We start from the raw sequence: 15,404 nt of genomic DNA, 5'->3' as shown, positions 1-15,404 counted from the left end.
AGAAGAAACTTGAAGGATCTTTACAATGAGAGAAAATCCCTTCTAAAGAATAAAGAAAGGGCTCACAATGAAGTCTAATTTACAGAGGTAAATGGAGATAGTGCATTGAATTTGCTTCTAACGATTTTCCCTGGTAGAATTACAAATAAGATTAGAAACTTACCTGGGTTTTCATTCTCCCTCATCTGTTTAGATGGAGGCTCATCAGTGTCCCAGGGTGTGGACTGATTGATGGGTGTCTGTCCCCACCTGACGCTTGTTGCAAGTCCTTGAGGCTGATTTTCAGTCTTGGAAATGCAAGGTGTCTACCAGAGAGAAAGAAAAATACAGAATAAAAATGTTTTGACTGCTGGGATTAATTACAGTTCCTCAAAGCTAGTAGTTTGCTTGTTTGTTACTGTCCAAGAGGATATCCTAAGATCTTTAAATAACATTCATTTGGGGGCTGGACCAGATGATGTCCAGAGGTCCCTTCCAACCCTAAAAATTATGTGATTCTCCTCCAGGCTTGCATGACACATCCATATGGAAACACAAAATAGTTGACAAAAATACTTCTGGATATTTAATAGATCTACCTTAAAAAAAAAAAAAGAATCCTCAACAAACTAGTATTTTCAGAAATAAGTTGCTTCATTCGTGATGTAAATAAACCCCCTCAGTGACAACCCAGATATGGTAATATCCATTCAGTTACAGCTATATAAAATGGGAAAATCGTCTGTTTGCTCAATGTCTTCCGAAAAGAGTGAGTTTTGTTTAGCAGGAGACAGAACAAGAGAGACTTATTTACAAATGTAGGACAAATTACTGTAGAACAGTAAGGAGAAGTATTAGTATTTACTGTTTTTCAACCCTTAAAATTGAATGCCAATTAAAAAAAAAAAAGCAGCATAACATCATTGGCTGCTAAAGTGGGTATGTTGGCAGGTCTTCAGAGAGGTTAAAGTAACTGTAAAGTCTGGGAAGGATTAGGGCTGAATAATCATCAAAGGGGATATGATCTGAAAGAGATCTCTTGATGAAGCAACTATCACGTGGATTTAAATGCTACGCAAGCCCCCCTGCTGCAGTTTTAGAGGATCTTCCCAAACAACCATTCCTTTGCTGAGAAAAGGCCTGTCAAAAACAAGGGTGCTCCAACAGGTCTCATTGATTTATGTCTGCAGTGTATTTCACTGCTGGAAGATTAAAAGTTTTTTTTTGTTTTGTTTTGTTTTTACTGGTGTCAGAACCTCTAAACCAAGCAAAAGAAACCAGCTGCCTGTTGCTGAATGAGTATTGAGGACTGAAGCCATAAAGAACAGGAGACCAGTCTGAGGGATTGCTTGTTTGCCTTACATCTGGGAAGTAATTTAACTCAGAGATGAGGGCACAGCAGCTCCATAAATGCCCTGGGTCACACAGTACCAATGAAATCTCTGTCAACACCAGCAGCCTTTTCCCCCATCACGAGTACCTCAATCACCCCATGAAAGGAAGTCATTAAGCAGATCCATTCATGCCCTCTGCAAATACAGGCACACCTTTCCCAAGCCCATCGGTCATTCCTCCTGTCTTTAAATCCTCTGGAGGTGCCTGCTTCCTCCTGCCCTCCCCTTCCTTTTTCCCACACTAGCACCCGGGATCCAATGCTCCCTCCTTCATCCATGAGCCTCCGACATCTCCTGACACCCACACCATTTTCCACCTGAGCTTTAACCTCCATGGGCTCCGGGAGTTGGAAGTTTTCAGTGCAAACCTTGATGGAGGTCAGGATTTTTGCTGTGCTGATCTCTTTGCTCCCAGAAGCCATAACAGGGATTTTTACCCCCCTAGAAATGCTATTCTTTGTAAAATGTAGATGCTCGCAGGGAAACGTGATTCTTTTTTCCTATGGAATCTTGAAGTTAGATTGTTGTTTTTCAAAGCACATCAATTTATTCTTTTCCATAGTTTGGGGGTTCTGTTCTGGTTTTTTTGGTTGCCCTTTCTTGGAGGGGGTGAGGGTTTTGAGTGTGGTTTTTTGTGTTTGTGTGTCTGTGTGTTTTTCCTTTTTTTAATTTAATTTTTCCAGATTTTCTTTCTATTCTACTGGCACCAAGAACAATGATATCCTGGTTTTAGATTCACAATTCCTTCTGTCCCCACTATTTCAACTACTTCTGTAACTTTTGCAATTGAAATAAAAAGAAAAGACATAAAGAGAGGACATGCAGACAGTCAAGAGCTTTAAGAGCTCTGCTCTATTCATGGCGAAGAAAGGGCAGGAGGGGAAGAAATAAATCTCAGTTTCGAAATGCTTTCTATTTATAAATTGTCCTGAGAAAATGGTTAATCTGAATACCTTTAGCTTTTACATTGTACAAGGTCTTTGACAAAGGAGGATATAACGCTGCTGGTGGTTTACCAGTTCATGTTAGCAGTATCCCTTCGGATCCAGCTAAACTGTTTAACAGCAGCCAAAGCACTCTGCAGTAGAAAAAGAAAGAAGAAAAAAAAAAGGCACCACCAGCAGTCAGCTAAAATACTTCCTCCTGAAACACTAATATTTATCCTAAAGTAAAGCCTTAAAAACTGTAAATGCAATATAGAGAACTGGGCATTTTTAGGAACAGAGAGGAGGATTCATGATTCAAATCATGCCTGGCGTGTTCCACATGTGGCATCTGTGTGTTGCATTTCTTTGTTGTATGAAATGGGTCTTATGAGTGGGTTTGAAATACACACTTCTCATTTTTGAGCAGCATTGTCGAGACATGCAGCATCTTGTTTAACTTTGTTACATCCCTAACCTCCTTTAAAACACTGTCAATCTAAAATAAGAAAAAAATTATCCCTGTACCTTGAATAATACAGAACCCCACACATGCTACAATTTTAAAAGAACCCATATGCTGTGTACAGAATGGGTAAGAAAGGGAGTATGTGACACAGCTTCCCTAAATCCTACAAAAACCCAGTTGCCTATTTTGAAACTTGCTTTCCAAAAAAACTAGAGCACCAGATCAAACACAAGTGAAACTGGTGAAGTTTGCAGCCAAGTCCAGATCTAAACTTCATACTTTGAGCATTAATAAAGAGGAATGAGGATTGCAGGTTTGCTGTCAATAAATGAGCTAAATGCTATTTTTTTCCAAATTTTGTTTCACTAAACATGCTCAGAAACCCTGCTTCTTAGACACTCAGTGAATTTAAATGCCCAACTCCAGCACGTTGCTTTCAAACTGTACTCCTGAGCTTGTATTTATTTTATCAGAAAGTGGTAGAGACCAGTTGGTATGAAATCACAACACACGTTCATGAAACACAGACAATAATGGTGGCGGAAACAGAAAAAACGCTTACTGAACTTCCTTTTTTAATATATACATACTTGTGGTCTCTGATCTAATTTCTGCGTTATTTTTATTAATACATGAAGGGTTACATTACAAGTGTTACATGCCTCTGATCCGATTGCAGCAATTACCCATTTGCGTCTCTGGAAAGCGAAATTATTTCCAACGTTATCAAACAAAGGAACTTTCTGTCCATGCGCTCAGGCACATGACAGCCCTCTATTTGATGCTTTTAATGTACAATACAAATGACCAAAAAATGGCCTGTATTATGCTAGTTGTGCAGGGGGAAGAGCTGTGTTCCATTAGTGATCCACAGACTTCACAGAAACTAATTGTACTATGTTACACTTTTATCTTTAGCTTTCATGTCAGATGCTTGTTTGAATTAAACATGGAACACATGAAAAAAGGAAATGCATTACAAAATCTACTGGGTATACATCTTAAAATACTGCCAAATGTCTATTTACATGAAAAGACCAGAAGGTTTCTAAAAGGTCTGTTGAAGCCTGGCTAGTCAACAGCAGCACTGGCTAGTTAATTGCCTGAAATTCCTGGCAGACTACAAAGACTACTATACCAATCATCAGCATCTTTGTAGCAGCCCTAAAATGTTCAATTTCTGCTCTTTGTCATGGATAAAGTACCCTGAAACCAAACCTGAGGATTTTTTTCCTTCTTTATTTTGAAATCACCATTAAGAACCAATAAAATGTTCAGCTGAAGCCTGCATTTCACCACCTGCTACACTTTGAACTCCAGCAGGGAGCAGTCTCCCAGTTTTAAGGAAACTAACCACAATACAGATGTACAGGCAGAAGAGAGCAAGATGGAACGATTTTGGAATTACATGAGACCAACACAGACAAGTTGCCAGACTGTCAATTTTTTGTAGCTCAAACAGTCATAAACCATGGCCCATAGGCAACAGTAATTGGTGTACAGCTGGTCCACTGAACCTTATTATATTAAAACATTAAAAATCTTCAGATTCATGGGGCTTTTCAAAATATCCACAAGAAGGTTCATGAGTTCACAGCCATCAGTGGGGTGCTCAAGATTGGGAATTATTGATTCAGTTCATACTGCATCAGTTCACACGTTTACTATTAGGTGTTGCATAGGCATAGCTATAACTAAGTCAGACTTTAAGTCTGAAGTTTTACAAATCTTTGATGAAATAAGACCTAAACTTCTAGTAAGACCTTTTTTACATCAATGGAAACATAAGACCTATTGTACTACTACTACTACCAGCATCAAAGAGTATGTTAGTGGAATAAAAAAAACCCAACACAACAACCACAAAAATCCAACAACAAAAATTCCAACACAATCTTCCCCAGGCTCAACACCACCAAACACTTCCTAGGAGGTCCTCATAAACACATTTCAGCAATTTTCCCAAAGCTTGTGGAACTGCTGACATACATCCTACTATGGCTCAGAGTGCTAAGGCCTGTTCAAACAGTTTCATGAGCAAAAAAGAACTAATCTGGAAAGAGAGATCCTATTTCTGGTTCCCAGCAATCAGAATTATTTTACTAAGGCCTTCATTTAAAGTGATGGATAAGAAGGAGTGATTCTCTGTTCCAATTATCCAAAGGAGATTGGGAATGGCAGCTTAATACCAAGATAATGTATCCAATATGCAACCCAGTCTATTCTCTCTCCCCATTGAAACTAAAAAGGCTAAGACACACGCATACATAGAGCAAAACATTCCCTCCCAGGGATTCAGATTTTATGGCCTGTCATGGCTAAAAGCACCTTCAATTTAATGAGGGAATTCCTTTTAAAGCTGTTTTCTATTCCTCTCTCTAACTGGTAATGACTGGTGGCCCTGGCTGGGTTTTAAGTCTGCATGTGTCTGATGCTCTAAAAAGTTTAGTGGTCTCTGCTCTGAAGAGTTTATGGTCTAATTTGTAGTTCGCACTGCTAAATATTGCATGAAACAGGTATTATTTGTGTGGACGAGGTATGTATGTAAAATCTGAACCATACAGGGATAGATCTTCATCTGGAGTAAATTCCTATACTGCGCTGGACAGGACCCCAATCATAATTCTGAGTTTAGTCCATAGCCAGAGAATCTCTTAAGGATGGAAGCAGAGCTTTTAAAGATGCAGTGATGACAGCAATACCTCCCTAGCACTGGCTGTTGGCCTGGGCTACAGAAATGAAACTGTTGTTCTAAGAGATGGATGTACTGTAATGTATTAAAAACCTAAGAGATATGGACAGGCCGGTGTGCAAGAGGAAGAGAATGAACAGTCCTGCAGTAAAACCTCATTCAAGAACTTGCTCATGGGTGGAGAGAAGAACTCATCTACCTTACAGTTCCCATCACCAGGCAATTCTGCGATGACACAGCGTTGTTTTTCTCTTTCCAAAACTAATGTGGGAGCAGCAAGAAAGAGAATAATACAGTTAACTCACAGGAAAAATGTTATTACCCTGCATAAAAGACAAAAGCAGTCCTAGTCCCCTCTTGGGTAGAGAGAATAATTCAATACTTAAACAACTTGAACACCATCCAGCGACGAGCCACCAGCCAGTGTGAGCTCTGGAGCACTAAGGCACAGCCTTCAGAGACATGGCTTAGCAGCAGGGTACAGTCTGCTTCCATTCCTGCTTTTCAGAGGATTTAAGAACAGTCCCCAACTTGAGGTTAATGACACAGGCTTAGAGAAACCCATGAGCACAGTGGGACGCATATCCATGTGATGGATGTCCTTGACCCCTTAACCAAACTATGGTGGTTTGGTACAGGATGCAGAACAGGTAAAGGTCTGAGTCGTGTTCAGGTCAAGAACTCCTCTAGTTTCAATTTGTTCTCCGAAAACCCACAAAGAAATAGAGTGACACAGTGGGCATCGATACATATGAACTTGGAACACTGATCATGCGATTAACACGTGAAAAACCAGTGGCTTTTGCAAGACTCATTAATCAGGGAGCAAAGAAATTTGTGGGTACAACAAATCGCATGCATACCTTTTCCATCACATGCAATTTGACTATGAGCCTTTATTCCATAAATATGACAGCTTAAGTGAGCCTTCTTTGAGCTCTTCTGGCCAGGCAGTCTGGCTGCACGATGGTGATCTCCCCTTGAGCTGGGACACCTCTCAAGGTGGCTCCTTGAGACAGAGAGACCTTTAACCAATGGCAGATCTGACAAGATGTTAAATTAATACTAAGGAAACATTACTATTTCATGTAGCTACTCAATTATTATAAACTTAGTACAGGTAATTGCATTAGACATAAACCCTTGCCCAAGTCTGAGACTAAGATTGGACCTAGCTGCACCAAGGCTCCGTAAGGAGTTTAGAAAGCAAACGGGTCCACTCTGAACCTCATAACTCTTCCTTACTCTTTGTATTTCTTTTATTAGATTTAGACTTTTGTCCAAGTCTGAGACTCAGACTGGATCTGGCTACACCTAAGCTCCACCAGTAGTTTAGAAAGCAAGGGAGTCCACTCTGAACTTCATGACTTACTGAGAGGGTCTTCCTTATGCTTCTGCACCTCTAGTCTCTGTGCAAAACATTCTAACTTGACTCTAACTTAATTTTCATCTGTATGTTTCTTCCATGCAGTAATTAATAAAGTAAGCCTCACCATCAACCTTTTTGAACCTTTGTAAGCCACTGTTAAATTTTGTTAAATTCCAATGAATTTACTCAACTACCTTAACAAAATATATTGCTGCCTCTCTCTTTTGAGTGAGCTGCATTCCACCCATTCGTGGGAGTCCCATACAGGCACAGCACCTGATCCTGGCTCCACGCATAGCAGAGCTTCTCACCACCCAGTTTGTGAGCTGTTAAGAAGGCAGATATATGAGCATGTCCAGATTCTTCCCCTGTGGTGGAAGAATCAACCCCAGCTTTCCTGGACTGAGCCTTGGCTACCTTCAAAAATCAGACAGCCCAAATTCCTGAGTTTTGACAATGCAATGGAAGATAACTCCATACTGGGAATGGATCAACTGCCGCTGTCTCATTAACCCTTTCTAAGGCCCACCATCCACATTAGCTGCAGGTTTGGGAAGGCAAGAGAAGTAATGAGATTATGGAAAAGAAGGGAGAGGGATGGGATAGAAAAAGTTGTGAACTGACCACAGGTGGTATTTATTTCTGTCTGGTGGCTGCATAGCCCAGTACAACCACCGCTCTCACACCAGTGATACAGTCATCAGCTAGGAATGAATGCAGGACCATGGAATGACAAGAAGTGCTTCACAAATGCTACTTTGCATTCTGTCTTGGCAAATTTCACCAGCAGAGGCTCAGGTACTCACCCAGCTGCCTTCGTTTCTCAGCGAGAACATCAGGGAACGGAGCTGAGGTATCGAACCAAGGTCCCGGCTGCGACACTTGCTGCTCCAGGACACCAGGGACATCAGCGCACGACACTGGGTTCGAGCACAGAAGCCCCACTTTAGCCTGAGCAGAACCTCCTCTGCTAACACGGTCTGCATGCAGATCAACCCCAAATCAGAGCAAAGCTACGAATGCAAAATCATCTCACAACGGAGGAGAAAACGCGCGACATCCGGAACAACGCGCGGCTCGTGCTACAGAGAACATGCACTGCACAACGCGAGAGGGCTCTGAGAGATCCTGCAGGCATCCCATGGTGAAGGCAGATAAATCCAGTTCATCATAAGTGCTTTTTGTCAGAGGGCTTAAGGAAATATGGGTAATAATGGAATAAGTGCTTGTCAGACCAGAATCCCAAGGGTGCACAAAGGATGTTGCCCCTGTCTACTGGCAAAGCTACTGAAGAACAACCTAAAGGCAGGCTTCTTGAAAACTAAACATTTATCTTGAATGCAAATGCTGGTCATGGCTAGGTTCAGAAGTCACTCCATATGTCATTTTCATGCCAAATTTTCCATGGAATTCTAGTAATTATCCAAACAGGACTCTGAATTTCATTCTGGATCAGGGCCTAAAGCATTAGAAATAGACAGGAATACTTATGAAGTAAAAGGCTCCAATCTCAGTATTAAGTTACTGCTATAAAAGTTCCTTTTTTTTTTGTACTGGATGCCGACATTTTACATTCAAGCCCTCTGAACTCAGTGTTTCAATTGTAGTACACACTCCATGGCAGGAAAGTGCATGTTCTCTGCCTACACAGCAGGCACATAAAAAGAAAGAAAAAAAAAAAAGGAAAACCAATATAAGCCTGTGAGTGTTGAACAGTGCTGTGTGATATTACTGATTTATTAACTTGGCTTGATCAATAAGGCTATCATCAAGGGTACATTTAGTTTGCACATAAATTTCACTTTCTAACAAGCACTTTTGTGTGCTCACTTTGGTTTCCATAATCTGATCCAGGTCTCAGGAAGCTTTCTTTAAGGTAGAACAGAGAATTCTTTTTCTAAAAAAAGGATCAAAGTATACTCGGTCAACTCAAACAAAAGGACAGTCAGTACTGTAGAAACAGCATGCTTACCTTTCACAGCAAAAAGAAAAATAAGCCTATAGGTTCCGATTTATCACTGCCTTAAGTTCATCAACATCAATTGAGCTATTAAACTGTGGCTGGATTTGGCTCACAGCAATTTAAAAATTTTAACTTTCTTTGAGCGTCTTCCATCAGCAACATGCTAATTTAATGCATAATTTAAACTCCGCTGTCCTTAAATTCAGCGTTTGTAAATAATTAAGAAAGAACTAAAAATCCTTTTGCATTTATATAGCTGGCCCCCTCCCCCTTTTTCTACTGCAAAACAAAGATGACTTTTCAGTCAAGAATTTATTTATTCTTTATATCTGAAAGTAAAAGCCGTAGAAAAAACTAGGAGAAACTGATTTACAAGATAAAACAATTAGCTCCGGGATATGTACATTAAGACTAACTAATTTCACATCATATTTTAAGGAATGGAGGAGGAATCCCAGACATATTAGACTTTATTCAAATTCTACTGAAATGTTCAATTAAGAGCATCTTATGAAGGTAAGTTATGCAGTCACTAAAATTAAGATGTGAAAAACAGCATTAAAGTGCTACTTGTCTGAGAGACTATGCATTTTAATAATCCATCCCTTTTACTACACGCAAGATAACATCTAAAATCTGGCTATTCCTGTAATTGCTCTGGTCTTCTTAAAATTTTTGGTTGTGTAGGAGAAACACAAATGTATTCCACAGTAAAAAATACTACATTCTCTTTTAAACCAAAATCACATATCTCAATGATTCCTATTAAAACCTTTTTTTTTTTCTCTGCAGACAGATGAAAATGCCTTTTAAAACTCAAACAAGACTGTGCAAAACCAGCTCAAACCTATCCATCTCCCACTTGGTTCTTAAAAAAAGGTAAACATTCCCCAAGCTGTTCTGACCAGACGTGACTGGTAGATCCTTTTTGAGAATGAGGTCTCAAGATGCAACCCTGCTTCCATTCAGATTCAGAACTTTAATAACACAAGAAGTTCAGTGCAGGAGCAGGCAGTGGGGCAGTAATTTAATTTGATTTACAATAGAGTGCTAATATATGGGTTTTTTCTGGAAACACAGTCACCATTTTCTCCAGTTTTTCTGCTCTGTATGTTTTACATCAAATCATTCCTGCTCATTTTATTTCCATATCTCCATGCTACCAGTAGGAAGCTGCCCAGTTCTCCTCTTTTCCTTGGACTAGCATGACTGCTTCAGATGCCTCAAGCACCACCCTTCTAAAAGATTTATGGTAAACACATCGCATCCCAAGCTATAAATCTACCAAATGGCTATTAGACATACTTTGCTGTCCACAGCCACACGATTTAAAGTAAAACTGATAATGGTACATCTAGGGCTACTGTTTCTAGTAGGCTTGTCAAAATTGTGCTACCTTGCCATACATTTTCCCCAGGCACCTCACTCTCTTTTTTGGGCTGTGAATCAGATGATCCTTCAGTATTACTCTGTTTGTGGTAACTTGTGATAATTTTTATTCTTTTAATATTAAATTCTTCTAGGCATTCAGTTTGAGTCATTGGACTCATTAAGAAGAGGAAAACCATCAAGGATGGAGAGTTTGGCCAAAGACTTCTGTGCTTTTGAAATCCCCTGATATGTATCTTTTAAAGAAAATTCATGCTGTGAAAAGCATAATACCTCCTACTCTCTTTGCTCACGGGAAGTTAACACAAAGTAAACCACCTCTAAAAATAATCTCCCACTCAAGAAACTTCAGGGTGACAGAGAGAGACAGAGGGGTTATTGTGAGCCCTAAATAATGCAGGTTGGTTCTGCAAGCCATGAAGGGAAGGACAAGCTAAAATTAAATGACCTTTGGTAGGGATGCCTCACCTACATCAGCAAGTCCGTTATCTGATCTTCCTAATTCTCCTCCTCTGCTGTTGCAGGTCATGGTCCATCAGAAGCTGCTATTTCTGCTGTGATGGGTGCAAGTCAGACAGTGCCCTCATAACCCCCCAGGAAGAACTGCCAGGGAGGCCAGCTCAGGGTCATCACAGGTAAAACCCCTTAAGAGGCAGCATGTCCCCTGCTGAACTTGCTGTGGCTTTCAGGAGAGGCAAAGGGAGTTCTAGCTGTCCTTTGTGCAACCATTGCCTCAGTCAAACTGAGCTGTAACAAAGCTTCGATTAGCACACAAATCTATAAATATCTAACACTGCAGATCAAAATGGCCAACTTTGGTCACAAATGTTGATCAGAGTGAGAGAAGAATCAAAATGGGACCATGCACCTACTCTAAAAAAAAAAAAAAAGGAATGCTTTCCACTCAACAGGTGGAGATCAAAATAATCTTTATTGTGAATCCAAAATCTCCTTTCTTATGTATAGCACAGTTTTTGGAGTGACTGTTAGCTTCAGACAAGCACTGACTGTACACCAGACTATCCAGATCTTATTAGAACAAAGCACAGAGCCTTATCTTGGTTTTTACATTTATTGATGACTCTGTGCTAAATTCAAACACAGATCATATGTTGATTCTCTTAAAAAAATCACTGAATTAGTAAGAAAGTTGAGTCATTAGGCAAGATCTTCCACCAAACATGGATGTTTCAGAAAAAGTCACAGAGTTTGTGAGATTAAGATGCTTTGAGAGGAGATATAAAGTTGGACTAGATGATCGTTGTAGGTCCTTTCCCATTGAACAACTTCCATTTTATTCCTATCCTATCCTATCCTATCCTATCCTATCCTATCCTATCCTATCCTATCCTATCCTATCCTATCCTATCCTATCCTATCCCATCCTATCCTAATTCTATTCTATATAAAATAAGCAGATGTATATAAATGCATATATATCTCCCCTCCTAATACTGAAATGTGGATGCTATTAAAATAGTCCTCTCTGCTTCTTTCTAAAAAAAGTCCAAACTTGTACTAGGAAAGAAAAACAAAAGGTAAAAGCTAACAGAGTAGCTGAGGACCTGCTTTTCTAATGCTGCATTTGATTAATTACATGATTTGTTTTCAATGACTGGTTCAATCAATCCTGATAAAATTAACAAAGACAATGATCAGAAATACCAGACTAAAACGCAATACAAATTATTTGGTTCCAGGGGATCCAATCAAAGGAAACAGGATTAAATTAAGCAGTGATAGGATTAAGGAGAAGTTGCTGTATAAAGTCAGAAATGTATTAGTACTTCGGGCCATTTGCTGTGTCTGTAGGTTGCCATTTCCAGATCTTCCTAGAGTTCTCAATACACTTTAAACAAAATTGAGTTTCTTAGGTATCACAAAGGTAATGTGGAAATAATTATAGTAATAATCATAATGATAATGATAATGTTACTATTATTTCACAGTACCACAGTATGTGGGGCTCTGCTGCAGGAGGCACCCTCTAAAGGAAAAATACACCCCCATACACCCTCCTCCCCCAGCAGTCTGTACCTCAAGGAGTTTACAGTCCATGTGCACTACACAGAGATCAAAAGGTGACAGAATATCAGGATACAATCAAAAAGACAGAAAAACCCATTTAATTCTACAACGCTAGTGAAGCACAAAGATGAAAAAGCTACTGTTCGACAAGGACTGTTAATGAAACTTGCCAGCGATACAGCTGAAAATGTAGTTCTTACCTAAAAATCAAAGTAAATACAAGTAGCACAGGAGAAGTACTTCTATTTGCTGTGTACTAAGCTAAACCTCGAGCAGCTGACAAGGTCCTAAGCACTGAACAGAGATTTACCTTCAAATGCCTTGGACTCATGCTGGTTCAGCTGGACCCGTTAGTGACCAGCTGCAAAGGGACTTTGTGTCCAGTGTGAGGCAAAAGAAATGTCTGGGGACATCAGAAGCCAGCTCATTTGGGAGTAATTCAGAAAACATAAATGCTGAGTTAGAGTGAAACCAAACTCAATTCCTGCCCCTTTCTTCCACTAAGAGAATCGTTTAAAAGATAAATGAGGGATGTGGAGAGGTAGTCCCTAAGGACTTTTAATAAAGCTACTTTAGAATGCTGGCATGCTGTGCTGCTTGCAAATCCTGGCCCCATATGATACATGGGATGAGGAAGGACAGTGGACTGGATGTGCTGCTCACATGGCAGCACAAGAGAGAGGAAACCTACACTGCCATTGATCACACGGTGTGTGCTAGGGGCTAAAGCAGAGAGAGGGTTTTCTCAGCTTTCAAATAAAGTAAGAAAAGGAGTGTGATGTAATCTGAACAAAAGGCAAAGCACATGTGAGCAGATCAGATCCAAATCAACAGTCCCACCCATCTTTGTCTAGTACAGAAGCATTCAGGCTCTGTATGGGTAGACTCCTTCCCTATCACTCCGTACAGTACCACCTCCATTTCTAGGTATGCACAGTTTAGTAGCTGCCAGCTGCCCATCCTGTCACCCGACAAGATTTAGTCACTTGTGATCACCCCAGGACATTCCATGCATGCAGGGAACAGATCAAGCTAAGTATTTCGGCAACTGAAAGCTGACCTCTGGAGTGTGGGCTGGTCTTTGTCCTAAAGGAAACCACTGGAGACATGAGACTAATTTCTGCTGGTCAGCAGGGTCGACGTTCACCCACAGTATCTGGTTTGTATGGCTATGGCCGTGTGTCCTATCCTTGCAGTTCACCATTTGCACCAGGTATTGATGCTGAAGGACTGTCCTTGCAAGACTGAAAATTTGATGAGCTGCTTTACTTACTGAGCTTGAGAAACTATTTAGAGAAACATCCATCTCTCCCTTCCCACAACTTAAAGACTTAATATTTTATCTTTGTTTTCAGCTACGACAGTGAATAAATTTTAAAGCATCAGCTCTTCTCAGGCAAAAGACATTTGGCATTATGATTAAGAATACATTATTTCATCTCTTCTGTCCCCTTAAACAGTTTCTTATTTGTATGTGCGGGCTTTTTCTGATGCTCTGCCTTGCTACATTCTTTTTTTCAATCTCATTGCAATTTTTTCGTGAGTATTCTCAGTTTCATTTTCTTACTTTATTTTCCCCATCCCCATGTCTCTATCTCTCTCCTCACCCTTTCTATCACGCTCTCTCCTAAGTGAAAAGAAAACCCAATTATACTCCTGTTAGAACTGAACTTTCAAATCCATCATGTGCTAGTGGGCTCAAAATTAGGCAAATAAATTCCCTCAACCCTACAAATTAAATTGAGTCTTTGCATATGTTCTTTTAAGAGCACAAAGATGTCAAGTATTCACCCAGCTGTCACAAAATATGATGAGCAGGCACTTTGAATTCATATAGATTTTCTAAATCGTCTGTCAGATTTAACAGAAATGCTAATGGATCCAAAAGTAAATTCTAATCTATCCTAAGTATCTGGTTATTATTTGTATTGCAGTAGGACTTGCTAGTTGAGAATCAGGGCACAATCTCAATGCATGTCACATACAAAGATCATTTGGATGACATGCAGGTATTATTTTGCACTTTCTCAATTTTTATCTCATTATTTTAACCAACACCCTCCTCATAGGTATACTCAAGCTAATTTAAGAACAAAAGTACCATCAGCTTGTAAACATCATTAGCAAATGTAAGACCTGGGTTTCAATAGCTGACACATTAGGTAAAGCCAGAAACTGTCTCCCAAGTGAAGATTTTGAAGGAAAAAAAGCTATCAAGAAGGTCAGACTTTGCCCATGTTTCATTTTGGTCAAAGCACACTATAGAAGGGGAGCAAACAGCCTCAGCATATGGATGAGAACTTGCATGGAGCTGCCAATGCCAGCAGGTTGGACATTCCACAGTGGAATGTACCTGGCCTGTGTGGGTCCAGCACGTCTCAAACATGTAGGACTCGCTACCCTGGCACTGAATACCTGTGCAGGACCTATTCAGTGGTCAACCTGACACACTCAGGGAACCTGCGATGGCACGAACACATCCTGGGGAGTTGTTCTCTACGTACTACCCTGGCTGCTTGACTAAGAACCTATTAGGGCACCGCACAAGGCAAGAGGGCGGCACATCCTGGCTGTCAGTGATAATCCACTGCCAAAATCAATATGGTTGGCAAGCTTGCTTCATGGATATTAATGATCACAGAGCACATTTCCCAAGAATGTGTTGTCAGTCTCATTGTCCAATTTCAGCTCCAGTAATTACATTTCTGCCTGCCTAATATTCCCCTGTCGCTTTGAGGAGATGCGGGAGCCCTCTCATCCAGTCCCATGTTGCTTAAGGCATCATGGCCACGTTCAGCACCAAGCTGGACACGTGGACACAGCTTTCCCTGTTTGTATTTTACACAGCAGTTACTACCTTAACAGCTTTGTGATTCTCAAAGAGGTGAAAAGTGTAAGATACTGTTGTTGCTGTTATTTAAAAAATGATTTATTTCCTTCTGGAACTAGTCATCTTGAGACATCTTTTAATTTTCTTCTCTTTCATGAGTAGATTTGTACATTTAAAATATTTACCAAAGGTTGTGCTAGGTAGGTCTCAGTTTTGTTTTCTTTTTTATTTCACTAATAAAAGTAAAATATCTATAAAATGTGACTGTCTACAGCTTTTCAATACCCAGCTTCAGGGAGTTCAAGCCCTTTCAGATCTAGCCAGGAGAGCTAACTCCACTGGCAAACTAAAAATCTGCCTTTCTCAGT

General features: G+C 40.1%; 1 protein-coding gene across 6 annotated transcripts in view; it reads right to left on the bottom strand.

Moving 5' to 3' along the window:
• KLHL29 (kelch like family member 29) overlaps positions 1–15,404 on the bottom strand; it is a 391,640-nt gene that overhangs the window by 139,519 nt on the left and 236,717 nt on the right. For 3 of the 6 annotated variants that reach the window (XM_032682682.1, XM_032682681.1, XM_032682684.1), the window contains 2 exons: positions 7,633–7,746; positions 164–305 (listed from right to left, as the gene is read on the bottom strand). In XM_032682682.1, the coding sequence (XP_032538573.1) occupies positions 164–305; positions 7,633–7,746 (256 nt within the window). Of the gene's footprint in view, positions 1–163; positions 306–5,656; positions 5,675–7,632; positions 7,747–8,656; positions 8,695–15,404 lie in introns of those variants that run through there. The other 3 variants (XM_032682685.1, XM_032682686.1, XM_032682683.1) reach the window with 3 other exon arrangements.

This window comes from Chiroxiphia lanceolata, chromosome 3, assembly GCF_009829145.1.
Source record: "Chiroxiphia lanceolata isolate bChiLan1 chromosome 3, bChiLan1.pri, whole genome shotgun sequence".
Taxonomy (NCBI): domain Eukaryota; kingdom Metazoa; phylum Chordata; class Aves; order Passeriformes; family Pipridae; genus Chiroxiphia; species Chiroxiphia lanceolata.
The sequence above is the reverse complement of the archived record's forward strand: the minus strand, read 5'-3'. Positions and strand labels throughout refer to the sequence as shown.